The 21438-nt window shown below is 28.6% G+C and overlaps 1 protein-coding gene and 1 long non-coding RNA gene across 5 annotated transcripts; one reads left to right on the top strand and one right to left on the bottom strand.

The window, feature by feature from the left end:
* Window positions 1–1976: 1976 nt before the first annotated feature.
* Window positions 1977–9986, top strand: LOC118051067 (potassium channel KAT3). The gene is made up of 13 exons (XM_035061600.2): window positions 1977–2339; window positions 4844–5059; window positions 5590–5751; window positions 5823–5880; window positions 5984–6301; window positions 6584–6823; window positions 6968–7066; window positions 7147–7179; window positions 8108–8293; window positions 8421–8498; window positions 9005–9074; window positions 9261–9410; window positions 9732–9986. The coding sequence occupies exons 1-13, from the start codon at window positions 2158–2160 to the stop codon at window positions 9839–9841; spliced, it is 1902 nt and encodes a 633-aa protein (XP_034917491.1). The 5' UTR covers window positions 1977–2157; the 3' UTR covers window positions 9842–9986.
* LOC118051068 (uncharacterized) lies at window positions 4323–11182 on the bottom strand. 4 transcript variants are annotated; one of them, XR_004687977.2, is made up of 8 exons: window positions 11056–11182; window positions 10402–10453; window positions 10120–10264; window positions 7611–7699; window positions 6920–7496; window positions 6723–6841; window positions 4791–5122; window positions 4323–4496 (listed from the first exon to the last, which is right to left on the bottom strand). It is a non-coding gene; the product is annotated as an uncharacterized lncRNA (long non-coding RNA). The 4 variants fall into 4 exon arrangements; XR_012168660.1 differs by having other exon boundaries at window positions 4802–5122; XR_012168661.1 differs by having other exon boundaries at window positions 6920–7087.
* Window positions 11183–21438: the final 10256 nt, after the last annotated feature.

Raw genomic sequence — 21438 nt, 5'->3', positions numbered from 1 at the left:
TAACATTTGAATATATAGTTAAAAAAATGGGAAAATGCAATTAGGCTTATTATATAATTTTAGAACAATAATATATTTAGAAAGTCAACTTTATCCTTTTGAATATAAAATTTAAAATGTTGACATGATCAATAGTATGTAGTCAACCCTTATCTTTTTTTCACAAGTTTAATTTAATTTCCTTTTTTGCTATATCCTCTCTCGATAACAATATTATTAGTATTTTAGGCATGTAAGCCTTTCCTTAGATTCAATGCCTGAGAAAAATTAATGCCCTTAATTTATGGCTATTCCATTTCTTCTTCTTTTTTCCCTTTTTTGTTTAATTATATCTGAGAGTGCATATTTCATTATACTTGTCTCCTTCCTCTTTTGATCTAATTCAATATTATTCTTGTCTATAGATGCATGTATGTATGGCACTGTGTGGTAATCGCGGGATCGAAGAGAAGTTTTTTCTTTCTTTTCTATAGTTATCAATATTGCTTATGTAATGTTTGGATGTTGGGTATTGTTTTATACTCGGTAATTTAAGATTTCTAAAACCCACTTAGTTTTGGTTCGTGGGTTTTGAGTTATTAGACAATAATATTATATGTTTTTAGTTAAATATTTGTCGATGATATCTCGATATCAATCGAGAACAGTAATTTTACATTCATTATAATAATTCATTGATGACACGTTAAAAATATTATTTCTTTAGAATTTTTGAATGTCAGTGTCACTAGATCCTGTTTTAGAGAGTAAATAAACCCTAAAAGATTATTATACCTTAATCTTTTTAATTATGTATCCCTAACCAAGTAATTAATTAATTAATTGTGTTATCATACCCAATAAATACAACCTAATTTACATAGAAGAAAGTTGTTTAACCACCTAGCAGGTGACTTAGTGATAAGAGTTTGGAATTAAAAGGTTTGATTCTCCTGTAATCTTAAATTTGAGTCATGTTGTTGCTAATATAATAATCTTTAGAGATTTACACGGCTGTTAACTTTAGGGTCCGTGAGATTAGTCGAAGTGCGCACAAACTGGCCTGCACACCCACGTTAATAAATAAATAAAAGTTGTTTTTCAAAATATTTTTTACTAAAAAATACATTAAAATAATTTTTGTTTTATTTTTTACATTAACCTATCAAAATAATTAAAAAATATTACAAAAATAATTCAAAATGTCATGAAAAACAAATTAAAACGCAACTAAACATATACCTGCTTGAGAGTATGATTGCGTTTGCTTTTAAAAGTGTTTTTCACTCAGAAATGTATCAAAATAATATTTTTTACATTTTAAAAAAAATATTTTTGATATCAGCACATCAAAATAATTTAACAACACCAAAAAAATATTAATTTAAAATAAAAAAAAAATTAAATTTTTTTTTTTAAATATAAAAACATTATTTGCTAGTGGAGTCCATTTTGTCAATGTTTGGTGTTATTCGGAAAAGAAAAAAGTTTAGTGAACTTGCGCACGGGTGTCTGATAAAGCGAGAGAGTATTGCCACTACAGCGTTTCCTGTAATTTTCAACGATGCTTTCGTTGTTATGTCTCCACCCAGTAAAATTAGTGCCGGTAAAATTAGAGTTAGTGGCAGGCTATTGGTTTAATAAATTGCCAGGTAGCTGCACTAGTCAATAGCACCATATAATAATAACAATAAATAAATAAATAAATAAAGTCTCACTTATAATTGCTAGACATGGCGGTGGAGCTCCAATGATGCCAAGGCATGCGTGCCGCTATAATTGCAAGGAAATTTATTATTATTACTATTTATAATAATAATAATAATGATAAATACCAAGGCGCGCTTGGCGCTATAATTGCACGGAAATTTATAAATCCGAGGCTAAGCTTTGTCAACTCTCGACATTTTATTTAATAAAATAGTTTTCAACGTCTTATACATATATAGAAAAATCCAAAATTAATATAAAAACAATCTTCCCAGCATACAATATTGATTATTATTCCAAGAAAGGTCATCACCATCCTCCTCGCACTATTTCTTCTTATTCAGAGTCCAAGACACAAATGGAAGACGTCTTGTAATTAAATACAGAGAACGAAGCCCTCTTTCTGAGCTTCTCTCTCTCTCTCTCTCCCTCCCCCCCTCGCCTGTTTACGTAGGGGTCCGGCTAATAATGGCCGGATCAGAAACAAGGTCACCGTTGCCACTTCTGTTTCGAAGACGTTCGAGTGGAGACATCACAAAGAACTTAGCCTCAGTTTCCAGCAGCCTCTTACCGGCTTTTGGAACTGTTGTTGATGATAGTTACTTAAACCTGAAGAAATATGTTATCGCTCCATATGATAGAAGATACCGGTGAGTTTACTTGCTTGATTTCTTCTCCGTTTTAGTTTTATGTTTTTCCGACCACCTTCTTTATTTCAGTACGATTTCTTGTTCATGAATATAAAACTCCATTCTTTTCAGCCAGAAAAATTATATATATATATATAGTCCCCTTTAAAGTAATATTTGTCTATATATATAGACACACACACACCCTAATTGATGTGCATGACTAACGATTTTAATTTGAAGAAGAATATAAATAAATGAAAATAGCATTAAAATTGTAGGATTAAAAAAAAAACTATAATTTACTTGTATATTGAGCGGTGCTGGGCATAGCTTCTAGTAGGCGTCCGTGGGTGTTCATGGATCATCCGTGAGATGGGGTAATGGGGGGCTAAATTTAAATTATTTAAAGCGGCGGACCTCTTATGTTAACACATTTTTAATTTATTTTTATTTTTCTCGAGAGGGGAGGAACGTCTTGGTCCTGTTCGCCGCTATTAATACCTCTTGCTATCATAAATCCAAATTTCTACGAACATTAAATAGATGGGGACCAAGGAGTACTCGATCGGGACAAATAAATTATTTGACTCTTATAATAAAAGTGTAGAATACTCTTATAAGCTTAGATTTCTTAGTAGGGATCTGCTCTCTAGCTGTGGAATCTTATATGTATGCTTCAAGAAAATGATTGTCTTATGAACACATTAATGATTCGAAGTTGAGGGTGGATGATAAGGGCGTCTTTGAATTTGTATTTAGAAAGTATTTTTGAAAAAAATTAATTTTTTTTTATTTATTTACTTCAAATTAATATTTTTTTTATGTTTTTATATTATTTTATTTATTTACTTCAAATTAATATTTTTTATTTTTTTATATTATTTTAATGTGTTAATATTAAAATTAATTTTTTTAAAATAAAAAAATATATTATTTTAATATATTTTAGAATAAAAAAAAAATTTTAAAAAATTTGAAATTAAAAAAACAATCTCAAACAACTGGACAATAACTGAGCTTAAGGTATGAAAATGGGCTATACCCATTTTATAATAAATAAATAAAAATAAAAAAAAAAAAAAAAAACCAGCATGATGCGTGCATATAGGTATGGTTTATATGTACCAAAAAAAAGTGTAGGAAATTCTAAAAATGATAAATTCATTTGTTGGGTCGAAGTTGTATGTTATTGCAATGTAATGTCTAAATTGCATAATAACTCACGAAATGAACCTAGCTTGCTATCTAAGATCATGTACAAATCAATAAATTTATTACAGATCTTTAAATTTGTCTAATCATCAATTTAGTAAATTATATTTAAAATTTGAATATTTTCATTTTCAATAGTACCATGGAATGAAATAATTAATAACATGTCAATCAAGAAAATAATTTTATTAAATTATCTAGTTGAACTAGGGTTCACGTGATAATGTCTCCACTCACATAATCATAAATTCTTTTTTTTTTTTTTTCAAAATAGGGATTTGAGACTTTTTAGAGATGGGAAATCTTAATACCAAACGAATCTCTAAACTCAACATGGACAAAATTCCTTGTTTCTAAGAAAATATGGTTTTATTTGTGATAATAAAAAAAGAAAAAAAACAATTTGATTAAGACTTTTGTATAATCACAACCTTTGCTAATATATATATATATATATATATATATATATATATATATAAAAGTATTTGATTGGTTAGCTTTACAATTTAGCAATGTTGAGTTGTAATTCCACGACTAGTGTTAAATTTTTCCTGGTTAGTCATGCTAACATTTCTAACTTCCATGTTCCAATGAGTCCATCGAATGCACCGAGCCAAAATTGTTTCACCAATTCGAACATTGTGGAGCAAGTTTCATGACATGAAAAATTATAAAATTCAGATTATAAAATTATAGATAAAAAATTTTAACTAATTATATAGATAATTTTAATCAAATAATAAATATCAGTATAACATAATTAAGATAAAAGTAAAATAAACAGTATAAAAATCAAATAAGGTTAGGTTAGTAATTGTAGGTGCATCCTCAGAGAGTAAACAGCTTTATAATAAGGTTACAAAAGAAGTGGGGGAAATGGCTTGCCATAAGGGGGGCAGGCTTTCGTTTTTCCAGTACGGTAAAGCAGCACAAAAATAAGGAATCAAGGCATCAGGTGTGTGCCTATGAGAACAAAGACAGTCATTAACACATTGTTCATCAGAGAAGAAATTATAATTTCAGTTATAACCCCATATGGCAACATAAAACCTCAGTAGATGCAGTCAAATAATTAATAAAATTAAGAGTATGTTTACTTTTACTTTTTTAAAACGTTTTCCAAAATACATAAAAAATGTTTCAAATTAATTTTTTTCTGTATTTTCATATCGTTTCAATATATTTATATTAAAAATAAATTTAATATATATATTAATTCGATATATTTTTAAATAAAAAATAATTTTTAAAAAATACCATGTAATTACATGCTTCACTCGTGTCAAGAATTTAATGTTAATGTGATGCAGGTGGTGGCAAACGTTCCTTGTGGTGCTGGTGGTATACTCAGCATGGGCATCTCCTTTTGAACTGGCTTTTAAGAAAGCCGCTACCGGAGGACTTTTGCCCGTAGATTTGGTGGTTGATGCCTTCTTTGCCGCTGATATTGTCTTAACTTTCTTTGTGGCTTATTTGGACACTTCGACCTATCTTCTTGTGGATGATCACAAGAAAATTGCAGCACGGTATGATTCCAAATCACAGCAACACATTCATTTAATTTCACAACAAATTACTCCAGTTTAGCCCTAAAAACAGAAGAAGCTGTCATAATTAGCTGCACAGGAAAAATTGAAGTACATGAATAAAAATATTGAAAAATAATTTAATATCGATATTAAATATAAAATTCAAAAAATAAATGTACCGGTCGTGGCGTATAAATCTATTTTTCTTAAAAGTAGATTGCATTCTTTGAAGAATATTTTTTTAACGCAGCAAGTTAATGGTGATAGACTCTCAAAGATACAACTGCAGATCCTATATAAGTTAAAAATATTATCTAGCTCGAGGATCCTTGAAGATGCACTCCTAATTATGGAGGGATTTGAGATGTCTATTGTAAAATAAACCCTAAATTAAATCTTCTAAGATTTAATCTAATGATTTGACACTTTTTCCGTTATAATCTCTATACCAAATAATTTTTTTTAACATTTATTTTCCTAGTAATAAATTTGATTTGAAAGATAACACTTCTGGCATGTTTTCTCAGGTATATCACCAGGTTATTGTTCCCCATGGACGTAGCCTCAACTCTACCATTTCAAATCATTTACAGAATCGTAACTGGCGAAATGCACGAAGGAGAGACCTTCGGTTTCCTCAACTTGCTTCGGCTTTGGCGGCTCAGGCGTGTGACTGAACTCTACAAAAGGTAAATCTCACTAATGTAACAGAGAGGAGGGTGTGCTTACTCTACACTAATCATCAACTTATTTTCTACAGGCTAGAGAAAGACACACGCTTCAGCTACTTTTACACCAGATTAATTAAACTAATCAGTGTAATAGTCAATTCCTTCACCACCACAACAATAACTTTTGAGTTTTATACGCCCTGCGGCATTCATTCATTCCCATCAAGACTTGATCTTTCATCCATGGCAGGTTACACTATTTGCGGTTCACTCAGCAGGGTGCTTCTACTACTGGCTTGCTGCCCATCATAAAAAAGCAGACAATACATGGATTGGAGTTCAGGTTGCAGATTTCAAACACAGAAGCATCTGGTTGGGCTACACTTATTCCATTTACTGGTCAATTGTCACTCTAACCACTGTTGGCTACGGAGACTTGCATGCAGTAAACACAGGAGAGAAAATTTTTAATATGTTTTACATGCTATTCAACATTGGCCTCACAGCTTATATAATCGGAAACATGACAAATCTCATTGTCCATGCTGCGGTCCGTACTTTTGCTATGGTAATTTCTCTTTTACCCTACCTATATGTTGTATCCATGCAACAGATTCTGTCAAAGGTTTCTACAGGACTATGAATATCTATAAAGTTTGGAATCTTCTAGAGATTAATCCACTTGCTTGCTAATTTCACTTAACCAAACATACCTGAACAACCTAAAACGGGAACGCTTAAGTCGCGGTTGAGTCTTTCATCCATATAACAATCCTACAGCTAGAACAATCTAACAGAACACAACTACATGGTGCTACTTAATAATCTACTATTGTTTGGTGTTTCGCAGAGGAATGCCATCAATAATATATTAAGATATGCAAGCAAGAATAGACTCCCAGAAGGTTTGAAAGAGCAAATGCTAGCACATATGCAACTCAAGTTCAAGACAGCAGAGTTGCAGCAAGAAGAAGTGTTAGAGGACTTGCCAAAAGCAATCAGATCCAGCATTGCTCTACATCTTTTCCATGGTGTTGTTGCAGGCACCTACCTATTCAAAGGAGTTTCTGAAGATCTTCTTACCCAGTTGGTAAATGCCCTTTGCTCTCTGTAAAACTTGTATCAGTAAAGACACTGGTATAGCTACTGTTGTATTAAGACGGAATGTAGAAATTATGATTGATACCTATAACAAAGTAATGCTAACTCTGGATTTTCTTGTGCTTTCTTCCAGGTAACAGAAATGAAAGCAGAATATTTTCCACCTAAGGTTGAAATTATTTTACAAAACGAGATTCCCACAGAGTTTTACATCTTAGTATCTGGAACGCTGGTATGCCCCATGCTCACATATCTATCAAGTTCATCCATGTAAAGTAAGATATAAAATCTGAATTGTGACTCAAATCGCAGGACGTGCTGGTGTACAAGAATGGAACAGAGCAGGTAATTTCAAATACATGCATCAAAACATCACTCCCTGAAATAAATTGGATTTTCTAGTACCAAATAGTCAAGAAATAAATTAGCTGTTAATCATATCGCTAAAATATGTTAGTGATTGAGTGAATACCCCATGTATTGGCACAACGATGACACCTTATGCATGATGCATGTTCTACATAATAAGATTTCCCTACAAAGGAATAGTGCATCTAAGTTGAACTAGGTTAGGCCATCCTGGTGTATAACAGATGAAAGAGGAAAAGTCTACTGCAGATGATTGTAACGGGGATTCATCCTGCGTATATGTAGCAAAGACTCTGCAAGTACGATTTTATCATCAACAGTCAGCAGCTATTTTTATTTATTTAAGAATTGGTCATTTGGGGAGACTTCAGGAACTTCCTGGCAGTCAAGAATATAGTCACACATACCGTTTAAATTGAAGCATCACTTTATCCAAAGAGCAGATGCTAGGGATGCAAATCCCTGAAGTAATGCTTCACAGATCCTGTCTCGAATCCTGTTGTGGCAGATCAACAAAAGAAGGTTCAGGAAATCACTATATATAAAGTTCAAGGCACAATATCAGAAAATAAATTCCGGTCCTACCTGTGATAATAGTACATAAATGATAAGTAGATGTAATGGAACTGGGAAATAATAGGAGAAGACAAGGAGTCACAATGCAAATACAATAAGCAGATTAATGTTTATGGCCACAAGAAAAGGTACAGAGTATCAAGTGATCTCTGCACATCTCATCTATCCTAGTATTGATAGTTTCTTGAATTTAAAGAAATAGGATAGCATAGGCAAACTAATGTGAGAAAGCTCTCAGGAAATGATAGCGAAACTCAAAACAAATCTACACCTATAATATATAACAAATTCTTCCTTGTCCTAAAAATATGTGTTCATGGTGTTTTAGGTTTTGTCAAAGATAGGACCTTCAGATGTGGCAGGGGAAATTGGGGTTGTGTTCAACATCCCACAGCCTTTTACTATGAGGACCAAGAGACTTTCCCAGGTCATCCGGCTCAGTCATCATCATCTCAAGCAAATGGTGCAGCCCCATAGCGAAGATGGAAAAACAATTATCTCCAACTTCACTCAGGTTAAAGAACTTATTTGTCTCATTGCATGACCAAATATAATCAATTGTACGCCCGCCAGAACATGTATCGGAACTGCAATTTAAACTGAAGCTGATGTCGTTATTTATAATGACTCTTTGAAAGCAGTACATGAAGGACTTAAAACAAGAGATGCAACAAGAAATACCCTCTCTCAAGGAATTGCTGGGAGACACAACTGTAGAGGTATATTTCTATCTTCAATCAATTTAACTAGTGTTAAACAAATACTTTGACTAAACAGAGTCATCTTAATGCACTTATCTGCCAGTAAAGGCAAAGGTTGTTTTCAACTATGCATAAACCTTTTATGGCATTGGAATTTGAATTACTTTTAAATGATACAAGAGAATAGGGTATTGTCCTCGTTTCAATTGTAATTGAAGTTACCAACATATAAACCCAAAAAAGAAGAAGAAGAAGAAATGTTAACAGCATCACTCAAGACATTCAGAACTAGCTTTGAAATTGCATGGATCATAACAGACTTTTCTGGTCCGGCCTTTCAGATTTATGATTTATGAATACTGGCTCCCAGACATGTATCGAAGTCACTCCAAAAGACGTTTTGGATTGTACTGAATGTTATAGTGTTTCTGGTAAATGCATAATACCAGTTTGGCCAATATAAAATCTGGACAGCAGTTGTAATTAGTATTCTCTATATAACGGTCATTATCTTTTCCTTGCAGCAAGCAACAGCAAATGAGGAGTTACCAAGTTCTGATGCAGTAAATTATCAGAGAGAAACAAATTTAGAAGGTAAAAATGACACTTAAAACCAAAACTACTCAAACATCATAGGGCAACCAAGCAGGAAAAAAAAGGATGGGAAATAAAGATCATTTAATTTACATTTCATCTTAGATTTTATTTTTTTGGGTGGATAGGGGGTTGGGTGATTTCACAACTAATGAAAGATTTGAGCTTCACCCCATGCGTTTTCAGGAATACCAGAAGATTCTACTCCATTAGCAAGCAAATATCCCACACGAGTGATAATACATGGGCATCATCCAAATGAAAGTACAACGGGGGCCACAAACGGAAAGCTCATACATTTGCCCGACTCTATAGAAGATCTATTCAATGTAGCAGGTAACAGGGTTGTGAAACGAGTATCTATTCTCAGATGTTGATATCAGTTTTAACAATTAATAAAAAATATAAGAAATGTCTTCAAACACTAAAAAATAAGCATATATACAGCTGACAAAATACTAACTGGAAAGAGATTTTGAAAAATTGTGGAGCCAAAAGGCCCAAGACAATCTCTGTTCCCACATCAAAGAAAGGCCAGATAAATGCATGAAGAGCATGACAAGTTCGCATCATGTGTCCTATATCACTAAAAGTCCGAATTCATTCATTGTTTGCTCACAAATTGAAGCTAAACCTTGCTAAATTTGACTGATGCAGAAAAGAAGTTTGGCAAGCGTGGAAACAAAATTCTCATGGAGGATGGTTCAGAAGTGGAAGAATTGGATGCTTTAAGAGAGAATGATCGATTGTTCATTTTTGAATCTTAAAACAGAAAACCAACATTCCATCATCAACCTACATGTGCAGCTCATTTTGAGTGAATTTTGTAGAAACACATTAAAAGTTTGAGATGTATAATATATGACAGGGAGGGAAATACATGCTCCTGTGTTTAAGTACATATTTTGTGACTGTTGATGGGTCTGTGCCTTTATATACTTAACCGACACAGTATCTTCAAATGAATGGAAAACAATAGCTACACTCTGAATGCCAAGCTCTACTAAAAACATAAAAGGTAACAGCACAAGCCTTGTAAGCTTACAATTCTTATTGAGCATGCCTAGTACAGCATAAGCAGCTTTCTGAAACCTTTCCTTCTCTTCCTCCAAGCTTTTCTTCCTCTCAAAAGCAGTATCTCTGCATTCCCTATCTCTTCCATAACCCCGCACGCGGTTTGATCAATTTCACTGCAGAGAGTTTAAACTCAGAACTTGAAGCAAAAGAGAAGTTACAAAAAAAAAAAAAACCACTTCTGCCATATTTCTTCAGAAATTTAAAACAGTAACAGCAATTTTAACAAAATTTCTTATGCTGATTAACTCACGTTATCATCTTAAGCATGTTATCCACTCCCATCTGAAACTGCTGTGACGTATCTGCATACAAGAGAATAGAATGATCAAAAATCAACATAAAATTTCACGTTCAATTTCTTGAATAAGAAACATGACATTTAATCTTATTAGGGTTATATTTATTTCACTAATATTAGTTCAAGTTTATTTAAAATTCCACGTGACCATAAGCCATGAGAATTGAGATAACTGTTTTTTTTTTTTACTAAATCGAAAAAATATGCTTATTAATCACACACCCAAACAGAGATCGATGTGTAAGACATTATCATTAACAAACCGACTTCTCTGAGTATTATGTAATTAATTTTTTTTCTCGACTTATCTAGCTTAACCTCACTCGATCACACAGATTCTAGTAAACACTAACAAGATTTTGTACGACCTGAATTTTGAAAAAATACCAGAAATCAAAGGCGTGAAATCGTACGATATCTAAACCTGAATAAAACCGATTTCTGGCAGCAATAAAATTAAATTAATAAAAAAAATTCTTGAAAATGATAATTTAAGGTGTGATTATAATAACAAAATCAATTAGTGCACGATATTCAAAATAACTACGAAATTTGAATAAATAACGGAGAGAAATGAACGTGAGGCGGAGCGAGAGAGAGACGAACCGTAAACGAGAGAAGAGATTATGATGAAGGAGCAGGAAGAAGAAGGCTGGGATTGAGCTCGCTTGGTGTAGTAGTCGCCCTTGCAGAGATTTTTTAAAAGCTTCTTTTTGAGAGAGAGAGATAGTTGGATGGGTGTGGAACCAGAGGAAGCGTGAAGTGAAGGGAATCTATACAGCGGGATTTTTAAAATTCTACAGGATGGTAAAATGTCAAATACACCCTCCATTGAGTTTTGTGTTTAGTGTGGGTAATCAAACGCTGGATCGTGACCTCCGGTTTCTCTCTTCCTAAATAGTCAATAGTCTTGAGAATTATTAAAAAAAACAAATAAGCCAAGTGATAATTTTATTGTTGAAGATTTATAGTGTATTTGTGAAAGTCTTTTTGAAAAGAATTAAAAAAAAAATTATTTAAATTAATAGTTTTTGATGTTTTCATATTATTTTGATGTGCTGATGTTAAAAATAATTTTAAAAAATATATATTATTTTGATATATTTTATAATGAAAAGCATTTTGAGAAGCCATTGCTATCACACTCTTAAATACACTCTTAATGTGCACTTTCTTATAAATTATTGTGATTTGAAATAGTTATTTTTTTTATAAATTTTGGTATAATTGAGTATTTTTAAACCCAAATTAGCAACTAATTATATTTTTTTGTAAAAAACAATACTGGATTAAAAGACAGAGGACCAAACTAAAAGGGGGGTAAAATAGGTAGAGGCTTTGAATTCCATACAAAAATTTTATTATGGCCCCTGTGTTTTTGTTTTACAGATGATCGGTCTCTTTAATTATCAGAAATTTAATTTTAATACCAAATTTTAATTCCCTTAATTTTCAATCTCTCTTGTGAGGGGAGAGAGAGAACTACTAGATTCTAGTGTAAAGCAGGAAAATTACTGTTTACACTTATTTCAATCATCAAAACAATTGAAATTAGTGTTAATAGATTCCATTCAATGAGGGGAGTCTTATAATGGTTGTCTTGAGCCTCAATATTGCCTGAAAAAACATATACAAATCGGCAATGAGAAAATTTATCTAGTTTGATTTTTTGATTTTAGTCATTATTTGGGTTTATTGAGTTGCTAGGTTGTTTTTTACATATTCCAGGACTAGTTTTAGAGTGTTGTTGGCTTTAAATGGGTTGAAAGATAGGTTTTTTGGGTAACAAAACCATAACCCTAATTTTCCAGCCACAATAGCAATGATTGAAATCTGAACCAACACACGGACATGTTGTTTTTCTTAAAAAAAAAAATAGACTGGTCATAGGTCATCTATCCCTTTAAATGTGGAAAAAAAAAAAAAAGGTTCAAGTGCGTAGGTCTGGACTTCCATGCCCACCCGCTTGGGTTGTTTCTTTCATAGGCTTGGTGCTCTAGGCTATAGGTCCGCAATGCTGGGATCTTTTTTAGCATTTTCTGCTTTTTTTTTAATACAAATATATATATATATATATATATATATATATATATATATATATATATATATATATATATATATATATATAACACTCAGTTGAGTACATGATTTATATGACATGTTTGATGAGTTAAGCCACAATATATAGTCTATTGTTTATTTTTCTTTTTTTTGCTTCATGTATTTTTTGTCCTTTGATTTTTTAAAATATACAATTTCACAATTTGTTATTGATGATCTATTTTTTTATTTAACCTATATTTAAAAAAAAAAATGCAACATCACCCTTATTATCTCAAATTCATGAGCAATGTCATGTTTTTTTTTAAAAAAAAAAAACATTTCATAAAAAATCACAGGCTTTATTGTCATGAAAATATATTGAATGTAAAATAATCCATGAGATATAAATTTTATTGAATTTGATGGCATGCATAATTTGCGTTAAAAATTTAGTTGATTGACTCAAGTTTATTTTAATTATTTTTTTAAAAAATAAAGAGTGTTTTTTTTTTCTGTGTCAATTCTATCATTCAACAATAAGTTAATTAGAAATTTAACTTTTCATATTGTTTTTTTTTTTCAAAATTATCATTGCAAGTTTCGTATATCAGCCTAAAATTAACTAGGTAAATCAAATGTGTTTACTTCTCAATATTAGATAAAATATAGTATAATGCGCAACTTATTTAAAATCCTTTTTTGTTTCTTTTGAAAAAGGAGCTAGCAATACCTGAATTTTTCTTTTTGCGTTTGTCAAAAAAAAATTACTCTGGCCAATGGGTTAGTTAATTAGCTTCGTAGTTTAAAATTGTTTTTTTATAAATAAATATATATATATATATTAAAATATTTTTATTTTAAAAAAATTATTTCTGATATCAATAAATCAAAATAATTTGAAAATATAAAAAATATATTTTAGACAGAAGAAGAAAACAAAAAAATTTCAAATTTCTTCAAAAATATTATTAAAATACAAAAATAAATGGGCTTGTAATGTTATGAGATTAAAAAAAAAAAACTTATATGGTTTGAGGGATGGAAATAAAAATATAAAATAAATATAATTTTTAATGAATTTTTATCATTTTAAAACAAGAATATATTCTTTTTATTTCAATTTTTTTTTAAAACAGTGATCAAATGTTAAAAGATGATCGCTTTTAATTAATGACAGCCTAGACTCAATGAACGAGGATTCAATGGAGGAAAATCGAAGATTCCCACGACATGGATATCTTTAAGTCCAAGTAAGTCAAGATTGATTTGGTTGAGCTCGTAGATTTGGGATTATTCGTTTTTTGTTAAGTAATCAATTTATTTGGTGATCCATCATCCAATGTTCATCTCAGTTAATTTATGATTCTTAGAAACACTTTTTCCATAAAAAACAAAACTTGAAAGTTGGTAGTTATATACAAATAGAACATAGTTATTAGCTTTGGTATTTTTATTACAATATTGTTATTCAAATCTTGAAATATATATAAAGGTTTTGCTTTGAAGGTGTGATTGGGAGTGTGATTGTTGTTGTTTTTTCATTCGAAAATACATCAAAATACTATTTTTTTTTATTTTAAAAAAATTATTTTTGACATCAACGTACCAAAATATTTAAAAATATAAAAAAATATTATTTAAAAATAAATAAATAATAAAAAATTTAAATTTTTTAAAAATATTTTTAAAATACAAAAATAAACAAGGTATGAATTCTTGTCTATGAGACATATATTTTGTTTTTTGTGAGCTAATTAAGGCTGCGTTTGTTTCCTAAAAAGTGATTTTCAGAAAATCATTTTTCAAATTTTTCTGTGTTCGTTTGCCATTAGAAAAATTAATTAACGGAAAACACTTTTCAGTCAAAGGAAAATTTAGCTTTGTTTCCATGAAAGTGTTTTCCTTTTATTTTGGATGGAAAACACTTTCCAGAAATTATGAAAAATTTAGAAATATCATTTTATTTGTTGACTATATCAAATTTGGTCCTCAAACTTTTGATTGTTATATATATATATATTTATTTTGAATATTTGTTTTTCAATTTCATCCCTTAGAATTTAATTTTTATATTAACTTTGATCCTTATTTTTATAATTATTATTTGCTTTTCCCTTATCATTTTTGATTGAAATTTTTTATCTATCAAATTTTTTCATTATTCTTTTGATTGTTACTTATTTTATTTGAAATAATTTATGAAATGTTAATTATTATTATTTTAATTTCTTTATCTTTTAATTTTTTAAATTTGATCTCTATTATTTTGATTATTATTTATTTGATTTAAAATAATTTATGAAATTATATTTTTTTTCAATTTTTTTCTCATTCAATTTTTTTTATTTGTAAGATTTTATCCTTATTATTTTAATAAACTTGTAAAAATAAAATATTAATAAATTATTTTTCAGTTTATTTTTCATAACATAACCAAATACTAGAAAGTATTTTTTAACTTATTTTTTCATTACATTATCAAATATCAAAAAATAATTTATTTTTTAAAAAAATACTTTTCAGCAAACAAAAATAAATACGATCTTAAAACCTGAGAAGTCAAGGAGGGCCAGGCCCATCTAAAGCTTAGAATCCAATATGCATTGTAGCAGCAGGGGCACCTTGCGCTAGCTCAAGAGAACAATTTTTTCGGTCCTTGTTAGTCAAGAATTTACAAGACCAATGCCAAATGTTCTTGAAAGACTAGATTAAAACAAATTAAAATAACCCTTTCGAGATCTGCAATCTACCTTTTGATGCCCGCAAAAGTAACAATTTGATGGCTAATTTTGCTCTTAATCCAACGATCAAGCATCGTCTAACCTAAGTATCAAAATCTTATCGAGGAGACAATCCCAGACAAAAAAATAATCTATTTCTTAAAGTAAACAGATCATGTCTCTTAATTCTCCACGCCATGGGATTTCTTGGAGGCACCTCCAAGCACGTGTGGTTTTTATAAAAAGTGGAAGCATTTTCCTTCCTTCTTTCCTTTTTTTTCCCTGGACTCTATCATTTAGACGGTGTCGGATTGACGAGAAACAGTTCAGTTTGATCGGTGTTTTCAATGCAGATTTCGGACATGATATAAGAGAGAGGTATTTAAAAGGATGGTAATGGTTATTTTTAAAAATATTTTTTTTGTTTGTAAATATTTAAAATAATATTTTATTATTATTTAAAAATTGTTTTTGATATAGTACTTTAAAATAATTTAAAAATATAAAATAATGTAAAGTAAAAATATAAAAATTTAATTTTTTAAAAAATATATTTAAAACATAAAGATAAATAGGATATTAATGGACTGGAGTACTGGACTACAAATAGGTGTTATTCCGAGTAAAATATTTAGCAGTCATTCTCGTTGAAATTAGTATCGCTTGAGAGATGGGATGGAACTGTAAAAAGTGAGTGGCGAATCAAATGATAACTTCTAGTCAAGTTTTAACTCTGGTCGGGTTAATCAACTTTGATGACTTGGTAACTGAAAGGGTCTGGCCATTACGTCGTTGCAGTTACTTGACGCCGTCAACTGTTCTTTTAGGGTAGTGTCTGGGTTTTAAAATATTACTAGATAACATATCGTGGGGTTTATAAAAAAAAAATATTTAATAGTATTATAATTATAAATTAGCGTCAGCTAAATAATAAAAATTGAAGGTGTGATAAAGTCAATATTGCACGAGAGAAAAAATTATATTAGTGATAAAAAACTTAGAGACTAAATAGAATGAGTTGTAGAAATTGTCAGTGTTTTGTGAGTAAAGTTACAATATTTTTCCCCATGATCTAGCTTTTTGTTACATGATTTATATTTTCTTTTAATAAAAAAAAATTAAAGCTAAATTCTCAACTACTTCAATAATAAAAAAAATAAGATCGACAAATATAATTTTTTAAAAAATTATAACAAAAAAACAATATGTGGAAAAACATTGTGGCAATCCACGGTGTTTTGTGAGGAAAGCTACGGTGCTCTCCCCACATGATTTAACTTTACTTGTAATAATTACTTATAATTGTAATATTAAAAAAATAAAATCAACAAAGATAGTTTTGAAAAAAATCATAATAAAAAAAAAATCATATGGGGGAATACTGTAGCGATCTAAGGTGTTTTGTGATGAAATCTACAGTGTTTTTCCCAATAAAATATACAAAGATAATTTTGAAAAAAATCATCACAAAAAAAAAAAAAAAAACATATGAGGAAACACTGTAATAATCCACAATGTTTTAAAAAACAAAAATTACCGAATTAAATTTTCAAACAACTAAATATTAATAAAATAAAATCGATAAAGACTATTTTAAAAAATATTATAAAAAAAAAACCACGTGGGTGAACATTAAAGTAATCTACAGTGTTTTATGAGAAAATTATAATGCTTTCTCCACATAATTTAACTTTGTTGTAATTCATTTGTTTTACCATAAACATGCTCGTAGTTATGATAATAATTAATTTTTAAAGTTTTATTTTTAGAATTATATTAAAATATTATCCTTTTATTTTTAATACTAGAATAATCTAGAATGGCTAAAAATATATATTTTTTAAAAATATTTCTATCATAAAAATAAATAAGATAATAAATGCATGTCATGCATAATTCATGGCTTTTATTAGATAATTTATTTGTTTTTGCATTTCAAAATTACTTTTTAAAATAATTAAATTTTGTTTTTATTTTTTTAGTTCAAATTAATATATTTTTTTGCGTTTTCATACTATTTTGATATGTTGATGTTAAAAATAATTATTACAAAATAAAAAATATATTTATTTATAAAAAAATACTTTAAAAAACAACCATTATTTTTCTTTTGAGGACCCCCAAAAACATTTGAGGAAATTGATAGAAAACGAAGAAATCGTTTGCTTTTAAAAGAACGTTTGGAAACACGGTTGTATTCGTGATTTTAAAAACTTTTAATTTGTTTTTATATATTTTTTATCGTTTTGATTCACTAATTTTAAAAAATAAAAAATATATTATTTTAATATAAAAAACACTTTAAAAAACAACCACCTTCACTTCTAAATATGTAGTTTAACTCTTCCAGCGTTGTTTATAATAGGTTAACTATTCATGAGTGTGTTGTACAGTAACAATGACACGATAAATTTTGATTTGTTGGTAGTAGTTTTAATTATAATTATAACTTAAGCACGTGGAATGACGTGGCCAATGAATAAAAAATCATCACTACAAGTATCTAATTAATAGAGTTTGGTCCTTAATTATATAGCATTCATTTAACATAAATGATCGATTGTTTAATTTTTTTTCAATGAGACTCTAGGAGAGTTGACTCTCAATGATTTCTTAAAATATTTAGCTCTAGAAAACAACCCGTTACGAAGCTAATTTTGACATGGAGAATAAAAATTATACAATTTGGTAAATTTCTATTTTATCTCAATGTATAATAATTTGTGGTAATCGGTAAACAAAGCAAATCATGCTGACAATTTGGTAAAAATATCAAATTTTTATATTGTTTGGGTTCCACAAAAATTTAAATTAAAAATCTTTTTTAAATCATGTCTTAATTTTGTAGTTTTAAATTATATCTCATTAAATTAGCCCTTGATTAAATTTATAAATCTTATCAAAACTTTTAATTCTAAAAAATACGTAAATAGAAGAAACTATAAACTATTAAAATATCACATATGCTAGAAAGCAATTGAAGAAACAAAAATTCAGTAATCGAGATGAAAATGTGTTTTCAACGTACCAGTCTACAGTCAATTACTAGTTTATTATTCCATGTTTATGGATTGAATTAATTTTTTTAAAATGTTAAAAAAATATTAAAAGCACGGATAATTTATTTTAACTGTGTTATTAAACCTGATTTAAATGATTTATTTTGAAACATCACAACCTATTTGCTTATCTCTAGTTTCCAATTAAATTGTAAGGAAGCTAGTCTGATCTAAATAGATAAATTTTATACGTCCAAATGCAATCTTGATGAATAGTAAAAACAAGGCTTGGATTTTTTTGAAAAAAAACTTCAAGATGATAATTTTTTCATAAAAAAAAATATTAAAATAATGACAAATTAGATTGGTCTCAATCCCCTAGTAACCCATGTCATGGACTTCATTGAATTTAATAATTTTTTTATAAATTATTTTGTTAATTATATGATGAAAATATATGGTTGTAAAATTGAGAACCTTGAAAATAAAAACATATTTAAGACAGTGATAACAATGTAATAAATAAATAAAAATAAACTGTGAAATTTATTTCCAAACCAATCTAATATTGAAGAGTAAAATCAAGAAAAATATCTAAGAACCAAAAGAAGAAGAAGCATATTCAGCCAATAGATGAACTCGTCAAACCTATAAACCGGATAACCTGGGCTAGCATGCCAAACTCGAGAACCGGGTTATGAACTTCAGTGAGATTATAATTTGTTTTCTTCTCAAAACTATTTTGTATTTAACTATATGATAACAAAAATAGACAATTGCAAAATCAAACACCAACCTAATACTTAGACGTTGAAAAATAATAATTAGAAAACATAAAAAAAGTGAAACTCGCCATATTTGCGAAGTAGATCAACCAACTAAATCTGCGAACATGTCAATGAATTTTATAAAGTTTAATACAGTAGTTTTTCTTTGAAACTATTTTTTTTTTATAATGCGAGAAAAAAAGTAGATGAAAGAAAAGTCAAGTGAGAGAGAGAGAGAGAACACCCTAACAAACCAATTTTGGCTCTGTATTTTTTTTCTTAAAAAAAAACAAAATTGAAAAAGCTAAGAGACAAATATAAATCAAGATATTTAATATCACAATATGGGTAATTTGCTTAGTTGTATTTAATGATTTTGTTTATAGAAACCAATTTTAAATAAAAATCTACACACATATAAGACTTCTTGAATAAAATAAAAAGAAAAACATATATTATGCAATGTTGCATATATTAAAACTATTATAAGAAATAAATAGTTTTTATTTCCAAAAAAAAATTTAATACATATATAAAAACAAATAAATCATACTAATCTTTTTTTTTTAAATAAACATATCCGATATAATTAAAAAATAATCATTATTTAAAAAATGATAAACAAGCAAGAAATCACAAAGAAGTGAAATACAAACTTAAAAATTATTTTTTAAAATATAAAAAGTTATAAATTAAAAAGAAATCAAAACTATAAGAAAGAGAGAGAAAAGAACGAGGTTAGGCCAACCCGAGTCAGTACGATAGACATGTAATCTAGACTTTAAAGGGTGAGCTAGTTTGGATTAACATGACAAACTCATGTTACAAGTCATAATGTCAGGATAATTTAATAGAAAAAAAAACCACAAAGTTATTTCATAAAAAAACAACTTCGAAGGACAATATCGAAAAACAAAACAAAAAAAAACAAAAAAAAAACCAGTCATTGACCCGATTCATCAGACTTGAAGCACCATATATAACATAATTATGAAGCCCAATCCAAAGAAAATGAAATGTTCAAGCATGAGATAAAAAAAAATTATAAACAAAAAATCCAAAATTTAAAATAGAAATTAAAACAATAAAGGTTAAAATTGAAATAAAAAATAAATTAAAGGGCAACAATAAATTTTTACCTTGAGATTTAAACTGGAAATAATAAAAACATTAACAAAAAGAAAACAAAAACCAAAAGAAAAGGGATGAAAATGAAAAAAAAAACACTATTAACTTTGATTGAAGGATGAAATTATAAACAATTAAACCTTTATAAAAGGGTTAATGAAAAAAACAAGAAATCACAAGATTAAGGATTAAATTAAAAACACCAGTACATGATAAAAAAAATCGAACATGTAGAATTTTTCAACTTGTTTTTTAAATTAAAAAAATCATAAATATAAATTGAAAAACTTATGCACGCATCCAAATAAATCATGAACTATTGTGTAAATAAATGAAAAATATATTGTTAACGATAAATAAAAACATAAGTGGAAAAATTGAGAGACAAATCAAGATATTTAATATTATGTCACAAGTTATTTAACTTGATATGTTTAATAATTTTTTTTAAAAATCAATTTATAATAAAGATCGAGATATATGTAATTTTTTTAAAATAAAATTAAAAAAAATATTATGCAAGATTGCACATGTTCAAATAATTATAAAACAAATATTTAATATAAATAAAATACATTAGCAAAATTATAGATAAGTCATACTAACTTGTTAATAAATTAAACACACACAATATAATAAAAACATAATTGCTATTGAAAAAAAAGGCTAAATAAGAAAAAAACAAAATCATGAGTAAGAGGTATTAATTAAAATATTAATTTATTTTTTAAAATATACATTTAAAAATAGGTATTAATTTACAAAATTTTTTAAAAAATTTGAGGCTAGGCGATGCCAAATAGAAAGGGTGCACGCAAGGGCGAACATTGTATTTTTTCAAGTTAAAGGGGTGAATGACATGTGATTCATCCCAGTGTGTTTTTTTTTTCTTAAAGCAGTGCATTGTCTGAGATCCTAAGATTCAGCCACCATGGTGGTTGAAAAAACAGGGTCCATGTTTTTTACATTTTAAAAATTTATTTTCAATCTATTTTCGATAAAAAAAAATCCTTATGCACCATGGAACCTTGTTTAACCAAATCATGACTTCAAAAAACACAAAAAAGGCTCAGAACCCAAAATCAACATGCAATACATTTTTTTCTAAGCTCATATATTTTTTTTAAGTGTTTTTAAGATAAAAAAAAAACACTTAATCTTAACTCCCGTTGTTATATTGAATATTTTGATATAAAAATTGAATGTTTTGGTGGCCTAAATTTTCCCAAGCAATAACTTTTTATTTATAAGTCGGATTCCGACAAGCTTCTCTCTCATTCACTTAAAAAAAGACCGAAAATAATAATAATAATAATAATAAAGTTTGGTACC

The sequence above is a fragment of the Populus alba genome, chromosome 18 (assembly GCF_005239225.2).
Source record: "Populus alba chromosome 18, ASM523922v2, whole genome shotgun sequence".
Classification (NCBI taxonomy): Eukaryota; Viridiplantae; Streptophyta; class Magnoliopsida; order Malpighiales; family Salicaceae; genus Populus; species Populus alba.
This window is presented reverse-complemented; position numbering and strand designations above follow the sequence as displayed.

Excerpts from the sequence above, each read along its gene's own strand:
- LOC118051067 (XM_035061600.2), top strand. The coding sequence starts at position 2,158 with ATGGCCGGATCAGAAACAAGGTCACCGTTGCCACTTCTGTTTCGAAGA. Across the intron at positions 5,752-5,822 it reads GTGACTGAACTCTACAAAAG|GCTAGAGAAAGACACACGCT; the intron begins GTAAATCTCACT and ends TATTTTCTACAG. Across the intron at positions 5,881-5,983 it reads GATTAATTAAACTAATCAGT|GTTACACTATTTGCGGTTCA; the intron begins GTAATAGTCAAT and ends CATCCATGGCAG.